The sequence below is a fragment of the Orbicella faveolata genome, unplaced genomic scaffold (assembly GCF_042242905.1).
Source record: "Orbicella faveolata isolate gen_17 unplaced genomic scaffold, um_ofav_v1 contig_35, whole genome shotgun sequence".
Taxonomy (NCBI): Eukaryota; Metazoa; Cnidaria; class Anthozoa; order Scleractinia; family Merulinidae; genus Orbicella; species Orbicella faveolata.
This window is the reverse complement of record NW_028301564.1, coordinates 12,305,001-12,324,668: the sequence shown is the minus strand read 5'-3', so window position 1 is coordinate 12,324,668 and position 19,668 is coordinate 12,305,001. Positions and strand designations below refer to the sequence as shown.

The window sequence follows — 19,668 nt, the reverse complement described above, 5'->3', positions numbered from 1 at the left end:
TCAGAAACGGAAGTAAGGTTTGCAGCAGCCAGCCTAAGTTCAGAAGAGGCCACACAGAGAGCTGCATGCCGGACAATGTGAGGTGAAGCCGAAACGTTTATGAACCGAGAAGGGTCGAGGTCCATAAACTCGCAAAAAAGAAGGCCCATATCCAGCCATATTGCCCGAACATGCTTGGTCAGTAAAGGATTTATTTTGTATATGTAATCGCATGAGCCCGAGGGCAACTAAGGATAAATTTCACGCGTATTTTCAAATTTTCACAAGCATTCGTATTAGTGGAGGACGACGCTCTGATTGCAGACCAATTCAACTGAGAAACCCGTACGTAGATAACCAAGCGAATAAACAGGCGGATGAAGTATGAGAATATTCCTCGTTCTAAGGAAATGAAGTCTCAAACATGCGCATAAATGGAAGACTACGTTCGATTGAAAATATACACGACAGCGAAACCCCTAGAAAACGTAGTAAATTATAGCATTCGTTATAAAAATGTGAGGCCACAAACATTCGTATTAATGGAAGAAAACGGACGATTGTAAACCAACGAGACTGCGAAACTCGCACACGTCTCCCGATGACTCCTTCGAATTTGGAAAACTTTCGTAATCGAGCACCTCGATTACGAAGATGTTACAAGGATTTTCGCGTCATCTAGCGAGGACACTATAGCATTTCTACAGACTCGTCAATTTGTTGCGCAAGCAAGGGAAGTAAGAATGGCTTCCTAAGACAATAAAGTAGACTTTCCCATTGCTGTCTTTTACAGCAGAAACAAAGGTGGAGCATACTACATTGAAGAACTGCACCGAAAGATAATTGACGTAGCACAGCGGTGTTCTGGCTGCCTGAAAACAGAAAACACCATGCTTGCAGACAGGACTAAGTACCCTTACCCAGTCCCTATTCCCGATTGCCCCCACAACATCAAGTCAGTGCGTTCCGCTGAATTCTGGCATTGGATCGACATTGATGGTTATCTTGTAAAGGTGAAGCTGCTGTTGTTATTACGAAGAGGACATGAAAAGATGCGTTTCATTAAAAGCGCTTAATTCGGAATAAAGACCGCATGGATGTCGAGACAACAGTAGAGATACACCGAAAAAAGGTCAGAATTCCATTCCAGATGGAAAAGTGAACACTACGTTAGTTCCAGAACTAGAATTTAAACACTGAAAGAAGAATGGGGTGTCTTTTTTGACCTATCCGGTAGGATTGACATTCTCCCCAAAGCATCGCAGGCATTTCGTCACTGATCGACTTCACCATGCAGTGTTCATCATTGACATGCACTGCCCAGCAAATATCACTTTAATCGCTAGTGGTGATGAGCCCGGGCACACCAATGGACACGGCAACAAGGCCAAATTTAAGAATTCAGCTGGTGTTGAGGTGAGAGACGAGAAACTTTACGTTTGTGATCAAGGGAACAGCACAATTAGGGTAGTCAATATCAGGGAGCTTTTCAGCCATACTTCCAGGATTGACCAAGACGATGCCGAAGAAAGCCAAAGTGAGGAAGAGGATTGTGCTGTAAGACGGTTCGTAACGTGGTTGTGCACGAACTTTCCCTTATTTTCCAAAAAAACGTACCTGATTTGGTATCGCCCTATGCCATGTATGCTTCGGCAAAGGATGAGTTTGAACTTTTTGAATCGGATGTTCGTCTCAGCAAGATTTTGACGATTTCTAATTTTGAGGAGGAGGACTGACTACGTCGAGGAGTTAAAGGAATGGTTGTCTTTTCAAAGGTCTACTATATTAAATTTAACTTCCTTAGCCTTAACTCGTGACTAGCAACACCTGGTGGTTGGAGACGGAAATGGGTCAAATGTTCATGTATGTCAAATAAGCGAAAGATTGAAATTAAGAGCAATTTCAAATATTCCAAGTCCAACAGGAATTGCAGTTACAAATGATGGAACGCTGGCTTATACTCTGGCAAAGAACACGCACTGTTCAGCTTGGTAAGGTAAAGGTAAAGTCTGTATACTGGACCCATCAGACCGGAGCTTATCCCGGTTTCCGTAGCATGAAGCGACTAGGAGTATTTCTACTCCCCCCTGGATGGGATGCTAGTCCATCGCAGGGTTATCCCCAGCATTAAGTTCGCCGGTACCCATTTATACACCCGGGTAGAGAGAGGCACTGTGAGAGTAAAGTGTCTTGCCCAAGTACACAACATAATGTCCCCAGCCAGGGCTCGAACCCTGACCGCTCGATCCGGAGAAGAGCGCACTAACCATGAGACCACCGCGCCTCCCATGCTGCTCAGCTTGAAGGAGGAAGAAACGGTTTGAGGAAGCGAAACCCTAAGAAAAGTAAGTGGGGGTATTGCAGTCCACTGCGATGGGGTCAAGAGTCGGTGGAATATGCCGTCTACTTTGTGCGCATATCGAAACACGTTTTTATATGTGACACCGGTAACAAAGCAGTAAGAATGCTAACGACAGGAAAGGGACTTATCCCCCTGCAAAGTACGTTTTGTCAGTATGCCAATGTCTTTAGGATCGATAAACAGGCTAAAGAAGAAGACCTACCAGTTAGCTTTGAAGATCACGTAAAGGACGTCGAGGAAGTAGTTGCGTTTTTTTTCTAATCACGAACAGAAAGCAATGCAGAGGACAAGAAAGCCGAATACAAATGGTTCGGACATGACAATACATGTTCCTCGAGCCGCACGACAGTACTTTGTCATAGCGCTAGAATCACTAACCAGCCTCGCCAACACACTCACAGAGATTGGAAACGATCACCCTCTGAACAAAATCTATTTTGAAAGCATGACAACCTGAAGTGTAGAATATTTTTTCAAAGGAATGCGAGCAGACCACGACATACCCACAGTGGCTAACTACGCCTACAGAAGATTTCGTTGCGTCCAAGACAACATGCTTCGCATTTACCAGAGGGATTTCTCGTGTTTCACTGGCCCTAATTCAATTTAGCCAGAGAAAATAATCAAGGGTGAACCTCCGAACATTACGAAGCGACTAAATGAGCCGTCATTTATCAGCGACGGATCAGGATGCAAAGAAGGAGACAATAGTCGAGAATCTGAGATGCGAGAATTTGTCACTCAGAGGGTATGGAAAAGGCGTACGACAGGAAAATGTCCGCTCAAAGACAAAAGAGCTGACTGGCACACTTCCGTATGTCCCTACTATGCATCACAGCCTCATCGGAAGAACACCAAGACGAAACAACAGCTTGCCAAATAGTGGATGCCAATGTTACACTGCATGGCAGAACTGTGCGGGTTCAAACCGTTTAATTACCATAATGAGGATCGTTATTGCCGTACGACACGACCGAAGAAGGGAAATTTCGCCGTTCTGGCTGGCAGTTCTTTTGGAGGACGTACAAACAGAAGTATATGATGGCAAATTTTAAGATCGAAAGTAGTACTTCAGTGGCTAAACCAGACTAGTCATCAAAGAAAGAGAGCAAATTAATTTGAAGTAAACAGGCGAACATTCTCAGGCTGTTTTCTTGCAAGTTATAAAATCACTTCGGTTTACAATATCTGGGTACCTTGTACCAATACATTGTTATGCGGCAATCGAGCAATTCTTCAGGCGAATTATGTATAAACATGAAAAGCAATGATTTGCAAGAGTTCTTTGTCATTATTAAGCCCTGCCTCTTCGGTGTTGCTCCAAAGATGTCGACCAAATAGACATTGGACGTCAGAGCTCGTTAATCTTGCCACGTACGCCAAGAAGTAAATTTATCCCTTAAGGTATTGTAACATATTTCTTCCTGTCATCATTCTTTGCACAACAATCTCCATTTCCGTAAAAGAAATCACACAGCTGTTGTCCTGTTCTTACAACGTCCTTTAATGAAGTAAAGTCATTCCTGGAAAACGAAATGCGACGATAAACATTTGACCAAAAACTACAATCTGGAATCCAGCTTTTTTCGGAATCCGGTATCCACTTACCTAGGGTCTGGAATCCACAACATGGAATCCGTAATCCAAGACGGTCACGGATTACCTTACATGGGGGGAGATTTTGAAAAATTGGCGCGCGTAAATCAGCAAGGTCTCCAGGGTTTTTAGCTTAAAAATATCAAAGATGAATCAACGGAGACAAACTATCCTAGTAATATTTTGTATAAGTGGATCCGTTGCGTTAATGATTCCACTGAAATGTTGCCAACGTTTTCACAAAACTTAACCCTTCAATAGGCATTTGAAACCGCCGCACAGATAAACGAAGAGCTAAAAGGAACGGAATTCGATGGTACATTTTGCAAAAAATTTAAACTTCTAATCGATAGATATTGCTTCGTTCTTTTCGCTAAACGTAGAAAATCGGCATAGAAAATGATCCATCAAAAGAAACATAGGGGTCACCGAACGTCCAAGATCGTTAAATCCAGGCAAAGCTATAGCAATGGCCATCTGCCCTATCATTGTTCATTTTATTACTTAGCGCGCGCGTCGATGGATGACGTAGCGCGTGAATTTGCTTGCGCAGTAAGGATGCGCAGAAACAATTAGTGCGAACATCCTTTAGTGCTTTTAGCCAGTTCCTCCGATGACGTCGTTAGAAGCCCTGCCCAGATCCAACCGTCTTGGTCGTGGCCGCAGAAATTACAACTTTTAACGCTTGTAGGAACGCGCGGATTTTATAAATCGAGAAAAGATTTTTCGCTAAAGTAATTGGGAAAACTAGCAAATTTCATTAAATGAAAAAAATAGGGATTAGTTGCACTTTAATGTACGAGGACTTCTTCTTTTCTTTAGCTAGTTCCCACCAAAGCCCAAATTTCAACATACACACATATCAATGGATTTTGACATGTCTGACGCATCCAGTTTCAATTTTTAATTCAGTGGCTTATCGGCAATGTTTGATAAACATAACAAATAGTCGGTATGGCAAGTTTTTTGTTGGACCATAAAAAGCCGTTTTCTGTTAAAATTACGAACAAGCTACTTTGGAATGGCAATCGTAAAAGGCAGTCCTTTTTAAGTGTTTTTTTACAAGGACGATATTCATTCGCCTGCTTATTCTTCAGTCTTGTGGTGCATCTATTTAAAGTGGTTTAAGAGAGACATTAATAGATACTTAATAAATATTTATTTGCGGCTTTTCACAGTAAAGCAAAGTTGGAAATAGAATTAGTTAATCCTCTCTTGTTATATAAACTGTGGTGTTTTGCAAGAATTTCCAACCCTGACAAAATCCGTAATTGAACACGTGTAAAGTTACGATAATTTCACTGCAATGATATCGATGACGTCATGTTTGAATATCATGTTTGACCCTTAATTGTACTTAAATTTGTTTGTGTATGATCGAAACATCTTCAGGAATTCCGCGGAAGTCTTCAGCAATCTCCTGTTATCTTCGGAAAATGTGTTTGTGTGGACCTTAGACAACGTTTCGAAAGCTTTTAGAAATTTTCAAAAGTGGTAGGAAATCTTTGGAAAATCGTCCTAAGCTTCGTTATTTGTATGTTAATCTAATAAACAAAATAATGCATGGTTGCTTGTAGATGTGGAATATCTTTTCTCGGGTTCAACTTTATATCTCACGAATTCGCTGACTTCATTCGTGAGATATCGAGTTGAAGGCTCGAAGAGAAATTCCATATTTACGACGGGTCATGTATTATTCTTTATTTCATTAGTAACTCATTGATGTGCATGCGCGATGGCTGAGTTCTTGCGCGCTAGAGGTACACTTGGCGTGTGCACATAACTGGTTGGAAGTGTCAAACATTCAGAAATGTATTTCAAGAAACATAAAATCCGCTATCAAACTTCAAAATTTTACCACGATGAGAGCTCTCTTTCAGAATAGCTCTCATTCACATTAGTCCTTTGATAAACTAAGTTTTTATGTTCAGAAAGACGAAGTTTTTATTTTTACCAATGAGCTTTGCTAGTTCATTTGTCAACCGCAGACACAATCAAGAACTTTCTCAAAAAAAACATGATATGACAAATTTTTTACATAATGACATCAAGCCCCCTAATCCGCCTGTACTGAAGGCTATAAGCAAGACTGGCTTTAAAAGTCAATTAATAAATGAAGACATCTTACATTAATACCTTTATCAACTCTGGGAAAACGTTTAGACCGTAGAAAAAAGCATCATACATGTAATAAAGTTCCTTTGTAAGAAAACAGAAGACAGTATTATATCATGTTACATATTACTCTACTAGAAAAGCGAATTTATTTTCTCCCAGTGCTTCCTAGACCAAAGATACCTTACTACGGCATTGATAACGCCCTCAAGCAAATTGCGGGGTGATTTGATAACTGAACTTACAGCATCCCCATCTCGACCTCGAATAAAGGTAAACGACCTCACGTGGTCACTGTTGGAATGTTACCCGCAAAGAATGAGTATTTCTAAATGCTCAAGCAAATGTTAAAAAACTCACTATCCATTTCATTAACCCTGCAATATTCTACACTAGACTTGAGAGTTCCTTGTGTTTTAGGTTAAAAAAAACTATGATTTCACTTCGCAAAAGCCGGTGTCATTACTCGAGTACGTGTGAGTTGTTAGTTCTCTGGAGCTCTCGAGCTCTAGAGCCTCGTCTTTGATTTCCGTGAAAGTAGGTTACCTGGGTGGGGGGCGGGGGCAGGCTGAACAAAACCAATCGATGTATCGTTACCATTGTAACTGGGACTTACGACTCAGAGCCGGGTTGTTCAAAGCTGTATTACGCTAACCCAGGCTTAGCGAGAATTTTAATTTCAGTTTTGGAACTTATCTGTGATGTTTCCTGTCACATTGTTTGTCCTTGAGTTTTGAGTTTGAACAATCTTCAACTACAAAAAAAAGGCGGTGAAAAGCATTTTTAAACATGAGAATTTGATACTTTAGTTAACTTTTAATCCTAAGTTAGCGTTAACCGGCTTTCGAACAACTCGGCCCAGCTTCTCAGGTTCATGTCAACCAATTCACTGACAAACATCGATCATTAGTGCGCATGCTTCTTATTGCCGCTACTTCGTTATTGTACAGAGAACTCACATAAAGAGAACATTTGTAGATTTTTGAGCATTCTTTTACAGACAAACTCTTGTCACCAATATTACACCAAGAAACGGTGTGAGTCCATCTGGATTACGAACTTTTCTACATGATGCTTCATGTCCTCTTCTTACCCAAATTGTCAACTTAAAAAAAAAAACAGTAAACAAATAAATTGTTCCATAACGGAACATCTCGTTTCTAAAAAAAAAAAATTCTTACAGTGGAACCTCGAAATAAGAAACCGCAAGGGACCGAAAAAATCTGTTCCTTAAAGTGGACGCTCGGTATAAACAAAACCCTGAAATAACGATTACAGACGAAGAAACGCTTCTCTGCACCGGGGTTTGATTAATGGCTTCAAATTAAACAGTGTTACGTTGCACCACTCAGCAAGTCACTTGTAATGTAGAAACCTTTTAGTCTGTTACACTGGAATACAATAGGAGTTAAGGATGTCCATCTCTAACGCATTCAGTGTCAATTTTAATTCTTTCGCTAAATGATGTCTAATCTTCTTGTTTTGGTAGAGTTAATCTTATGCCTTTCGTTGTAATAGGAAAGACTATATGCGGAGGTTCTTTATACAAGGTTTGGTTCGATGCATCTTCTTGTAACATATATATATTGGCTGGGCCAAAGAATGTGCTCGTTACAACAGAAGACTTTGTTATATTGGGGTTCGTTCCCTTAGTGTTCCGCTGTGGTTCACTCCAGGAGTCAAAACCTGGTTCCTCCTTAGTCTTCTCTAACCCTTCCCCCACCCCCTTCCCCTTTCAACATATACACTTAAGCGGAATTTTAGATGCCTGCCTCAAAAACATAAAATTGTCAAAAGATCGCTTAGGTGTCTCTATGTTTCGGTCAATACCTAAATGAAATCTCTTATTCTTCTTAAGTCATTTCTCCCCGTTACTCCTTAGTTACCCATGCGACCTTCACGACTTTTTCAAATTCGTCACCTGTCGATAGGATGTCTCTTGGATTTCCTAGTGAGAGTCCTTGGGATTTAGCGGTTTCCCTCTTAGTACAATAGCGGTCAAGTTCTCGTTTTCTACGATTTGTTTCCTCGGTCTTGCGCATGTCGCTAACTTCCAGTGCTTCTACTTTCTTTCTAGATGAAGATGGCTGTGGTTTTTCGGTATCCAATCCTTTTCCTTGACATAAATTCTGCACTGGACTGTTCGACGCACCAGCTTCACCGCCATTTTTGCCTTTCTCTTCATCGTATCCGCTACCAGGGCCAACTTCATGATGGGAAGAAAGATCAAAATCGAGCTCCTTAATAAGCGATATCACGATTGCATTCCTTCGTTCCCCTGGATACTGAGTATCCGCTTTAAATACTTCTCTGCCTTTACCTCTTTCACCGTTCCTCATCCTTTTCATGACTTCATCGTGTCGGTTTCCACCGTTCACGCGGCCCTCTGAATTCTCTTTGAAGTCGCTTGATCCAAAGGGGTCTTTCAGAAACTGCCTGAAAGTGGAGCGGCATCGCCTTGCCCGCAGATAGTATATGATCGGATTCAGAGCGCTTGAGATGTAAAGAGAGTACCAGGCGATGAATGCAAACCAGGAATCAGCCAGGTTTTCTTCCTGAAGACCCACCACTGCATACAAGATAGCAGGAACATAACACAGGAAATACGCAGCTATTGTAATACCGATGGTTTTGATGGCTTTGATGTCGTCTTTTAGTCGGGCTTTTTCTTGAAGAGGAGGTAGGTTTAACTCTACTCTCTGTTAAAAAAAATTATATAGATATAATAAGAGACCTTCTTCAGTTATTACAACTTTTGATTAAAAACGGGCTTTAAATAAGATTGAGGTGCGGTGCTAGTGATTACGTAATTACAAGTGACAACTAATGAATAACGTACAAAGTCACGTGAAAGAGCAGAAAGTGGTGCTAATTAACAAAGGACAAAATCAACAAAGCGAAAAATATTGAATAAATCAAAAACAAGCTACTATGAAAATAATCGGCATAATATGAGAGATAAAAACTAAAACACCAAACTTGGTAAAACGAATAGAATAACCGGAGAGGCAACGCGGCAAGCATTAGAAAAAGCTTAACCCACCCTTACATATAACTGTAAACATCAACCGCACCAAAATCCCAAACGAGGCCTTTGGAGCCCGAAAGGGCAAATTAACAACAAAATGCTTGGAGGGGCTATTAAATGATATTAATCATAATAAGATCCCTTGGCAGGGCCTTTGAGTCTAATCAACACCTAAAGGGCTGACAAAATCCAAGAAAAGGGCCTTTGAACGATTGATCAATAACGTACAATATAGGAGAGGAAATTAATTATAACAAATTCTGTTTTTCGAATGAAATTCGCTTCTTTTATTTAAACCATGGGGTGCCAAAGAGAACAGCTGAGCACTCCAATAAGCCTCTTTTGTAATTAGAAGCCTATCGATCTCCTCAGAGTTGTTTGGGGCCTGTACCTGATCAATACGTTGGAACGAAAAATCACCTAAAGTGTGTGGGATTCTGTTAAAATGTATTGCTACTTCACAAGTTGTTTTGTTTGAGCATAGCAGACTTGTGATTGCAAAACCTAATTCTAAAATCGTTAGTAGTAGATCCCACGTATTGCAAGCGACATTTCTTGAAGCCAAATAAATCACATTTCTAGAATCACAAGAAAGTCTGGAATGAATGGTGTATTTTTAGCCCGTCTGAAAGCTAAGAAATGATTTGGATTCAACAAAGAAATTTCGACAAAGGTCGCATCTATTCCTATCACATTTGAAGCAACCATTGTTTTGATGAATTGTTTGTTCCTCTTCGACAGTTTTAAAACGAGATGGTGCTAATAATTCTTTGAGATTTTTTGACCGACGAAAAGATGGTATGATAGAACTTCGAGGGAAAAGTTCTTTTAATTTGGGGTTGGATTGTAGAATGAACAAATGCTTTCTGATTATGTTGCCCTTGCCGGGTAAATTTGGATTAAATGTAATAACAAATGGAAATAATTTACTCCTTTCCTTTCCACGAGTCCTAAGTAAATCATTTCTAGGAATGGCGGAGGCTTTGGAGAATTGCTCTGAAACTAATTTAGAGGGATAGCCCTGGTTAACAAGGTACCCTTTGTACTCAGCTGTTCTCTCGGCAAGAAAAATTTCTTCAGAGCAATTTCTTTTCAGTCTTGTGGCTACTCCAAAAGGAATAGCCTTGAAAACATGCTTAGGATGGAAGCTAGAAGGTGGAAGATATAAGTGACTGTCTGTAGGTTTGGAATAGACGTCCGTCTTAATAAACCCATCGATCAGATATAAAGTAAGATCCAGTGCGTGAAGCTCACGCTCAGAAAAAAACTAACTCAAATTCAATAGTAGGATACAGAGAATTAATGTAATCCGTAAATTGATGTACGGCACGAAGGCCTTGCTGCCAAAGATCAAAGACATCGCCTCGATATCGCCACCATAAAGACGGCTTTATTGGACCAGAAAACTTAGCTTTGAGATCAATTTCGCCCATGGCTTGATCGATATAGCTACAAGCATTCTTTGGACCCATAGCTGTGCCATGGATTTGCAGAAAAAATTTTTATTTAAAAACAGTTACTTTTCAAACAAAGTTTTACAGCTTCTAAAATACACGTCGTGGATGGAAATTTGTTTTCTCTAGCATTCAAAGCCTTCCTTACTACAGTGAGGCCGAGTTTGTTATCGATGTTAGGAAACATTGAAACCACGTCCCACGAGACCAGTAAGGTGCCAGTTGGAAAACGACCGCTTGTGTTTAGATCTTCTATTTTGTTATGCAATCAGTGGTGTCCTTAATAAACGATGGTAATTTTCGGGCAAGTGGTTGTAAATAGGATTCAGTAAAGGCCGATAAGTTTTCAATTGCCGTGCCACAACAAGATGTAATAAGTCTGAGCGGGTTGCCCGTTTTGTGCGTTTTGATATTTCCAAAGGCAACTCCTGGCCTCGCTTCTCTATTTAAAACCCACCTAGCTACTTCGGGAGAAATCTCACCCTTTCCTAGCCATTTAGAACACCAAGTCTCTACTAATGCCAAATGTTTAGAGGTAGGATCCGATTGCAATGATTTATAATGTAACTGGTTGTTGAGCTGACCAAACATCTTTTCCTCGTACTCTTTTTCATCAATTAATACAAATCGGGAGGGAGCCTTTGTCCTGTATACGAATCACTACATTAGAATTTTTAAGTTCTTTAAGCGCAGCCCGTTCTTTTTTAGAAAGGTTATCTCTAGCTTTCCTAATGTTCTCAGCATTAATAAGATCACGCCGTACATTAGCTAAAAATAGTTCAAGTTCTGGGTACCTTGACGTTGGAGGTTTTCCATTTCCTATCCTTTGGAACACGAGGTAAGTGGCTAGGAACTGCCAAGTTGTCATTGGGATTGCTATCAATGAAGAAAGCTGCCGTTCGTAGTCGGGTTTAAAAAATTCCAAGTAGTCACACATGCTCTGCCAATTGATGTCCTTAGGCGTTGGACAAAACGATGGTCCTTTCCTCAGCAAGTTGACCTGGTCTTGACCTGACTTGAGTTGACCTGACTTGAACTATTTTAGCTAATGTACGGCGTGATCTTATTAATCCTGAGAACATTAGGCAAGCTAGAGATAACCTTTCTAAAAAAGAACGGGCTGCGCTTAAAGAACTTAAAAATTCTAATGTAGTGTTTCGTTTACAGGACAAAGGCTCCCGATTTGTATTAAAGGGCATGTAAACCCAAAAAATGCTATTTTGGGGACCACATAGTCGTTTAGTACATACATGACATCTGTCAAATCTGTAGATCTTTTGTTCACTTTAGCCCGTTTTTACGTTGAAAAATCGCTTCAAAGTTCTAAACATCCGCCATCTTGAATTGCGCAATCTAGCAAATGACGTCACCGGTGGACCTTTAATTACGGGAAATCAAAGGTCTTTCTTGAACACGTTGTGAAATAACACATGTTTACATAGTTTCTTTTGGAAAAACACCACATCTTCATTATGGTAAAACGCTGTGTCGTTCAGTTTTGCAGTAATTCGAACAAAACAGGCCATACTATGCATAAGTTTCCATAAGACGCTAATTTGAGGCGGCAGTGGGTAAAATTTGTTCAAGGCGCAAATCGAGCCTAGCGAAAAGGGCCGATTTCGTAGAGCCGACGGAGCATTCGGTTATTTGCAACATTCATTTTTCTCCGGATTGTTACGAAAAAAGTTTCATGGTAGAAATGGGGCTGAGAAAGCAAAGTCCTTTACTTTCTGATGCTGTACCGACGATAGAGTCTCCAGCAGCAACAAATTCTTGCGACAAACGAAAGCGGCCTATCCAAAATGAAGGCAGCAAAAACCGGAAATGGCTGACAGTGCCGATAAAAGGCCTAGAAGAAGTAGAGCTCTTCAAAAGCTTGAGGTTAATAGGGTAAACCACTTTATCTGCTATTCTTCGCAACACAGGTAATCTCTGCTTCCTTTGAGAAACCCTGCAAAGAAACAGCAGTAGAACAATATGTGTCACGCTTGCACATCATGATCATTGAGTAACCAGAAAGGTAATTACGGGAAACCACGTTTGTGCCTTTGTATATGTTGAGCCCATTGCTGCCAGTGCTGTAACATATTTTCAATAATTATGATGTAAATTAGCAATCACCTTCTTATCCCTCACTGGGTTGGTGGCTTCAACCCAGTATACGTGGTGCCAAAATCGGCTGGAAAGGTGCTTCGGATCTTGTTTACAGCACAAGATGGCAGCGCAACTCGGACATGTTTACCAAGATAACCCCAGCACCAACGAACAAGCTGCCGATAGGCAATGTATCGAAATCTCCTACACGAAAAATACAGAGAAATAACTATCTACACTAGTGTTGTACTAAAATAAAACCAGTTACGGCAGAGGTAAATCTGACAATTGAACCGCGATGGTTAAAATAAAAGTAAACGTACTCGTTTCCTGCGTGATTATCTGTGCCGTGCTGCTGCCTGAATGCGTAATAAGCAGTTTCAAGCACCCAAACATCAAGACAGGTTGACTGAAATCCTGGATGCTAGGTAATACATTTCATTTGTATTTCTGGCCTCTGATTTTCTACTTTTTGCCAGACTTGTCCGATTTCAGCGCAGCAAACACTTTCGTGAGCAGTCGGCATTGGCTGACATACTTGACACTCGCACCTTTTAATGCACCCAAGAAAGGTCGGGAAAAAAGACAATAACAAAATTTGGTGAGCTTCTATTTGCGTGCTAATCTGACTATGCGCCAGCTTCAATTGATGTTCATCTGCTAAAAATGTAATTTAATTGCAAAATGATTAAATACCAGTCTGTGTTTCCAAGACGGTCTGAGTTGTTGTCATCTGGTTCTGGGCTGGCTTCTTGTTGATCGTTTTGTCGGACCCTTCGTGGCTCAAATTGATACGGACGAGGCCCAGATTGTTCCACAGCTGCAACTGAATTTTCTACATCACTATCATACAAATTCACCAAATTTGAATCGCTGTCATCCGATAAAAGATCCTCCGAGCTACTTCCACTTTCCCGATCCGCCATAGAATTCTCATATGGAATCCCCATTGCGCAATGTTTGTGTTCCACCGCTTACGTCACGGCAGATGGCCATTGTTTTCACCGGACGTGGATTTTTTCTCGTAAAAGCTGTTTTTCTCCTTAACGAAACCCAAACGAGCAAAATAAATGCCAAATTCGTTTTCTACGTTGCTGTTTGCGTCGAATAAGAAAAACTGGTATTTTGGGGTTTACATGCCCTTTAATTGATGATGAAAAAGAGTACGAGGAAAAAATGTTTGGTCATAAAACAACTATTCGCCTCAGGCTCGGTGAACATTGGTGAATATTCACCAATGTTCACCTCGCCTTCGGCGAATAATTGTTAAATATATATAAGAGAAGAACCGAGCGGGTTCTTACTCAACACAGGTAAGAAAAACTCCCGTTAGGGACCGTTCATTTTTTATAAGGTAGGGGGGGCTGGTGGGATTTGGGGGGGAGCCATGCGAAAAAAAATGGCTTTCGAGGGGGGGCCATCCCAAAAAAATAAGGGAAAAAGGGGGGGTCACGTGAAATATTTTAGTAAAACTTTAAAATGGCATAACGTTTGAATATCAAAAAAATTGCTATAGAATAAACATAGAAGGCAGGATATAAATTTATTACAAACTTTCCTTCTGCTTTAAAAAAACGTTTGGCGACAAAAAGCGTTTGTAGCTACTGAAAAGAAGTATTTAACACTGTTATTTTCGAATGCAACTTTCACTGGCACTCATCTTCATCTCCGCTGTCGTCGAGTTCTTCGTCGCCGCTTGTGCTGTTATGGGAGTCTCTTTCACCAATGCTGTAAGAAGCAGCAATGCTTTCCGCCAGAGTGTACTCTTCAGGGTACATGAAGGTGTAAACATAATCTCTGACTTCCCGCTCAAGGTTGGTGGTGATTCTGCTTCTTGCAGCATTGGCGAAATAATTCCCTTCCAAGAGCTGTGCGATGTATGGCCCATCTCTTCTAAATATCGACGTGGCAACATCCTCAACTTTAAGACACTCTTCCGGGACGGTCGTTCTAGGAGGGTACACAAGGCATTGTGGAAGATCATTTCCTAGCGGGTTTCCAACACAGATTCCATAAACTCGTTGGACGTTGTTTTCAGTCCGCTTCCTCTTTCTTTCATTTGACTTTCTGCGGTTTTCTTTTTTCCTTCTCCTTTTGTTGATGTGCTGTTTGAGTATGCCTTTGAATATGTTGTTATAATTGCTCTTCTTATTTTCTAGTGCTTCCATGTCCTGCGTGACCTTCGTCAACTTAGCTTCGGTACATTTGATCTGTTTTACATTAAAACTGTGGGCAAATTCTTCGCCCTGCTTTAAAGCAAGCCCATTGGACTGAAAGAGTGTGGAATCGTGTTCCTTTACATCTTTCAATATGACATTCAACTTTTCCACCATTGCTCTGTGCTCTTTGATGGAGAAGTTCAGTTTTCTTCCATCACTGGGCTTCAACTGGTACCCTTGCATGGAAAACTCTCTCGCCCTTTCTGAACAGCCATCCGCACCTAGAAAAATTGCTTCTTTTGCATGTAAGATGTCAAACTGCCTGGATCGTTCAACTGTAAACCTTTTCTTAAACGACTCGTCGCTTTCGCCATTATTGCGCATTTTGGAATGAGCCTCTTTCATGATGCTCATGTAGTAATGCGCTCTTTCCCCGATTGGATTAACAATATAAAGAAGAAAGAGCATGGAAGTGGCAGGCTGGTTTTATCTGACCCAGAGAGCGTTGCTCTATTTGCAGATAAGTTCATTGCCAAATCGAAGTTTGTGGTGGATTATCTTCAGCATCTCGAAGTGCTGGAATTTAAAAGGAAAAAGAGAGTAGAAGAAAAGGCAAAGTTAAGTAGGGAGGAGGATTATCCTTGGACTGAGTTGTGCGAAGATCTAACCAAGCTTAAAAAGCTACGTGTTCCAGAACTAAACAAGTGTTCAAACCACCACGGGCTGAAGCAGCATTTGAAAAGCAGCAAGAGTGAGAAAGTAAAGGCAATTGTAAGACATTCATGCTCGCAGCAGAAGAGTCCTCTCAGAGCTGGCCAACCAACACTGAGAAATGCCAGGACATTGACAAAAAATGACAACAGGGCAAGTGCTGACAGCAGTGAAACGGATGAAAGTGACAATGATGAGTATGACAGTGATGCCATTGACTCTGGGGGAGAGGATGACTCAAGTGACGTCATTCTTGTATTCATCAATTCAGACGAGGAAGATGCCAATGAGAGGCCAAATGCCACACGCTCAGGGCGAGCCATAACTAGGAGATCCGAAATTGACTTCTCTTTCTTTTGATTTGTTTTTTAAACAACAGCTCTCTGTCGTATAGAGATTGTAAATATTGTCTTCATAGTGAGCACAATAACGTGAAGTAGGGGGATAATAGAGAAATATTAAAAAAGTTGAAATCTAAATATTGCTTCTTCAATTTTTTTTGGGGGGGGGTCATCCCAAAAAATGACCGCTATAAGGGGGGGCCATGTGAAAAAATTGGTAAGCTGAGGGGGGGTCATGCGATTTTTAAATAGTGCTTCCCAAATCCCACCAGCCCCCCCTCCCTCGTAAAAAATGAACGGTCCCTTAGTAGTCTGATCTACATCAGGCTCGGGGAGAAGGCAAAAAAGGTACTCTATGATCAAATAAGCCAAGGTTTGCACATGCACCGTACCGTGAAGCTATTCATGTGATTCAAATTTGCGATAATGATCACGGCAGCTGGTATGATAAGACATGACTGGATTTAATGTTGCTTGGAGGGGAGTCATAACGAGACACTCCAACAAATGATACAATTACAGCGAATAATAATCGATCACTACTGGCACACCATTTGCTACAAAACAGCAACTTTTCACAATCAAACGTTTTAAGATAAAGGAAAGAAATTAAAGAACAGTGAAGAAGAAAAACAGGTTGAAGTAGGTATAAGGATTAACATACCTTCCTTTTCTTCTTCGTTATTGCTCGAGTCGTCAGAAAACAGATAACTGCGCCACTTATGATAAAGAACGCCATCGTGGACGCGACAAAATACTTTCCTTGTTTATAGATCTCGCCTCTGTATTCATTGACATGAGCATCACCAAGATCGATATCGGATAGCGGAACCGAGAACAGCATTACGGTCACGATACTGATGAACCAAATAAGAATTGCGCAGACCAGAGCTTTCGTGTTCGACTTCCAGGCAAGGTACTTCATGTCAAACGAAATGGCCAGGAACGTATTAATCGTCATGGCGAGCATCGAAGTGAGGTTGAGAACCAAGAAGACTCGATTAAAGATACTAGTCAGGATTCCCAAAGTCTTGCCTCTGAACCAACCCGCCTCCAAAACAGTGTAAGTCATATACGACGGCATGTTGATGACTGCATTAAAGAGATCCACCAGGGCAAGATTGGCGATGAGAATGTTCGGAACTGTTCGTAAAGATTTAAATCGAGCAATGACCGCGAGAACGAAGCCATTACCGAGCACAGAAGCTGAAGTCAGAATGGTTGTTAAAACGCTCATGGCTACCTTGGTTAAAAGTGGTTTTGCTGGATGCATTTTGCGTGTTGCGATCTTACGACCGCGAGAGCTAGTGTGGTATCATAATTACCGCTTGCAAACATAACATCTGCATAGTACTAAAGATTTCTGGATGCTCAATTTCCTGTAAGGTATAATAGCATGAACAATAATCATGGTTCGTGCAGATGTTTATTTTGTTTTGTTTTGATGTTTTTTTTTTTTTGTTTTTTTTTCTGAGTGGGTTTTGGGTGGTATTTGGCAATAATTAATAGCGCGAGTTACATTTCAAAATTGTCCAAAATATCACGAGCCGCGAAGCGCTGAGTGGTATTTGATTAATTTTGAAATATTACGAGCCGGTATTATTGCAAAGTACTAGGTGCAGGTCATTCTATTATTTGTTTTAGTATAATTTCCAGTGGTAAATATGAGAATTGAACATTCTGATTGGTCGAAAAGCTCGGTTTATGATGCTACAACATATATGAGCTTTGTTACAAAGCTCGCCACCTTTGCCATCTCGGCAAGTGAACATGGCAGACAGTTGCTGTACGAAATTTTCATTTATTCGAGAGAGATCACTTTAATTCTAGGATATTAAAAAGGATGGAGAATTTTTAAAATGAACGCTGTCGACCTTAGACCAAAAATCTTTTCAAGAACTCGTATCCAAGGCTTTAAGAATCGTAAACGAAGTGGTTTATAGTGGAACTAGGGCGGGCCGAAGGTCCGCCAAGCGGAGCACCATAAGTATAGGAACAGGATCACATGCATGCATAGAAATAAAAACCCATGCAACTCTTTTCTCATGGTCAAACTGGCTAGCGGCATGGATAGCGACGAGGAACGACGACAACATCGCGCAACATGGTGGCCATACCCTACCAAGTCATGCAGTCTTGGTGTACAGCGTATATCTTTGATATATATCTTTGATATATATCTTTGATATAATTAAATAGGCATAAATAGGTATCAAATGGTCATTTTTGCAGGGGATATTCTTTTCTCACTAATACAACGAACACGATTACTGTAGAGTTCACAATTCGTATATTTCTACCTATATTATAACCTCCACATTTTTCTTGGAAGCAAACAAGTTCAACTGATTGATAGCTATCTACACCGTGTTGTTATTGCAGTGCAGACTTAGCGTAGCGAGGTTCGTAATTTACAGCAAGACTAAACTTTTTTCCTTTCATCAAAGAATGACTCTGTCTCTTGAAATCCCGTTGAGAGCCGTTCTGGAACCGATGCCGTCAAGCTCTCGCGAGAAACCGCCATCTTCCCTCGGAGACATCAAGTCCAAACGAACTGCAGGCTCATGAATAGGTGCGCCCGCGTTTGCAGTGCTCAGCAGGTCTGAGAGTCTTTGAGGAGGTTCCCGGATTCTGTTTGACCCAGGCCGACTCTTTTCTAATTTAAGTCTCTCGAATTCACGGCTTAGCAGTTTTCTTTCCTGTAAGAGTTGTCTTTCGCGATTTAGAAGCGTCGTTACCTGTGAAAGAGGAAAATACCGTAACTTCAGTAAACTTGTGATAAACGTTGTACGAGGCCCATTCTAATATCAGAGAAAAAGAAACATATTCTAAGAGGTTAATTAAAGAAAATGCGACGACATTTTGACGGGACAAAAACATGGCCTAACAAACAAACAAAATATAGGCGGCTGTATTTACAGCTGACTACGTTTGAAATCACTTTTTTTCATTTGCAAAACACCACCTTCCCCCGCCAAAAATAAATAAACAAAATACATAAATAAACAAAATAAATAAATAAATAAAAACCTGTGAAATTACCTGCAGTCATTTTCAAGCTAAGGGCGGTTCTATATTCAAGAATTACACAAGGCACTTTTAAGAAATCTAAAGAATGCAGTATGCACAGATAGTGACAATCGTTCGAGAGCGACTTGTGAGAAGCAAACGAAACATTTTATCGTGACAGGTGGCAATTATTTTCCACGGCCCTAAAAGCAAAGGAGTTGCGGATCAGGTTACAGGGACAACTAGCAGGGAGAAAAATTACGAGTCATTCTCACGAGGTCCCAGCCTCCTTGGACATCTCGTTCGGGTTCGCTGATACTTGCTCATACGTCATGCCCCTGTAACATGTCTCCTCTCATGTTAAGACTTAAGTATTAAGGTAGTCCTTCACATAAGCCTTATTGGCTTCTCTAGGCTTCCTTGCCTATAATATACATTGATGTGTTGTTATTACATTTAACAAGAAACAGTTCATAATGTTCTTACGATAAGACCCCTCGTGTGGAACGACATTTATGACCAAGTAACGATACAAAGTGGAGAGAAAAATTATCATAGAAAAGAAAAAGAGGTAAAACTTGTTCCTCACCTGAGAGCTGGCTGCATCCGCCCTCGTTTCAGCATCGACCACCATACTCTGAAGTTTCTCTTGAGACAGTTTTGACGAAGAAAGTTTGGACTCCAGCTAATAAAACACGAGCAAGAAATTACAGGAACCAGGAATTAGACACCACATTACGAACTACCGCATTTCTTTGTACCATTCTTTAGTATCGTCCAACTTTTATTCATTAGGAAGACAATTCTATAAACATAACAA

General features: G+C 40.7%; 2 protein-coding genes and 3 pseudogenes across 3 annotated transcripts in view; 1 reads left to right on the top strand and 4 right to left on the bottom strand.

Moving 5' to 3' along the window:
- Window positions 1–2,610: 2,610 nt before the first annotated feature.
- LOC110057610 (uncharacterized) lies at window positions 2,611–3,458 on the top strand (annotated as a pseudogene).
- A 4,465-nt stretch (window positions 3,459–7,923) lies between these two features.
- LOC110057609 (trace amine-associated receptor 13c-like) lies at window positions 7,924–17,979 on the bottom strand. Its single transcript, XM_089274176.1, has 2 exons — window positions 16,504–17,979; window positions 7,924–8,751 (listed from the first exon to the last, which is right to left on the bottom strand). The coding sequence occupies exons 1-2, from the start codon at window positions 17,110–17,112 to the stop codon at window positions 7,924–7,926; spliced, it is 1,437 nt and encodes a 478-aa protein (XP_089130302.1). The 5' UTR covers window positions 17,113–17,979.
- On the bottom strand, window positions 9,309–11,125 carry LOC149103316 (uncharacterized; annotated as a pseudogene).
- LOC149103315 (uncharacterized) lies at window positions 11,722–13,580 on the bottom strand (annotated as a pseudogene). Its single transcript, XR_016202121.1, has 4 exons — window positions 13,325–13,580; window positions 12,952–13,179; window positions 12,656–12,832; window positions 11,722–12,485 (listed from the first exon to the last, which is right to left on the bottom strand). The product of XR_016202121.1 is annotated as an uncharacterized LOC149103315 (transcript).
- A 133-nt stretch (window positions 17,980–18,112) lies between the features above and the next one.
- The window catches only part of LOC110057614 (sodium channel and clathrin linker 1-like), a 21,495-nt gene continuing 19,939 nt past the window's right edge, over window positions 18,113–19,668 (bottom strand). The window contains exons 24-25 of the mRNA XM_020764208.2: window positions 19,438–19,533; window positions 18,113–18,577 (exon numbers count right to left, since the gene is read on the bottom strand). Coding sequence (XP_020619867.2) covers window positions 18,281–18,577; window positions 19,438–19,533 — 393 coding nt within the window. The 3' untranslated portion in view covers window positions 18,113–18,280. The remainder of the gene's footprint in view (window positions 18,578–19,437; window positions 19,534–19,668) is intronic.

Excerpts from the sequence above, each read along its gene's own strand:
- LOC110057609 (XM_089274176.1), bottom strand. The coding sequence starts at position 17,112 with ATGCATCCAGCAAAACCACTTTTAACCAAGGTAGCCATGAGCGTTTTA. Across the intron at positions 8,752-16,503 it reads TAACGAAGAAGAAAAGGAAG|AGAGTAGAGTTAAACCTACC; the intron begins GTATGTTAATCC and ends TTTTTTTAACAG.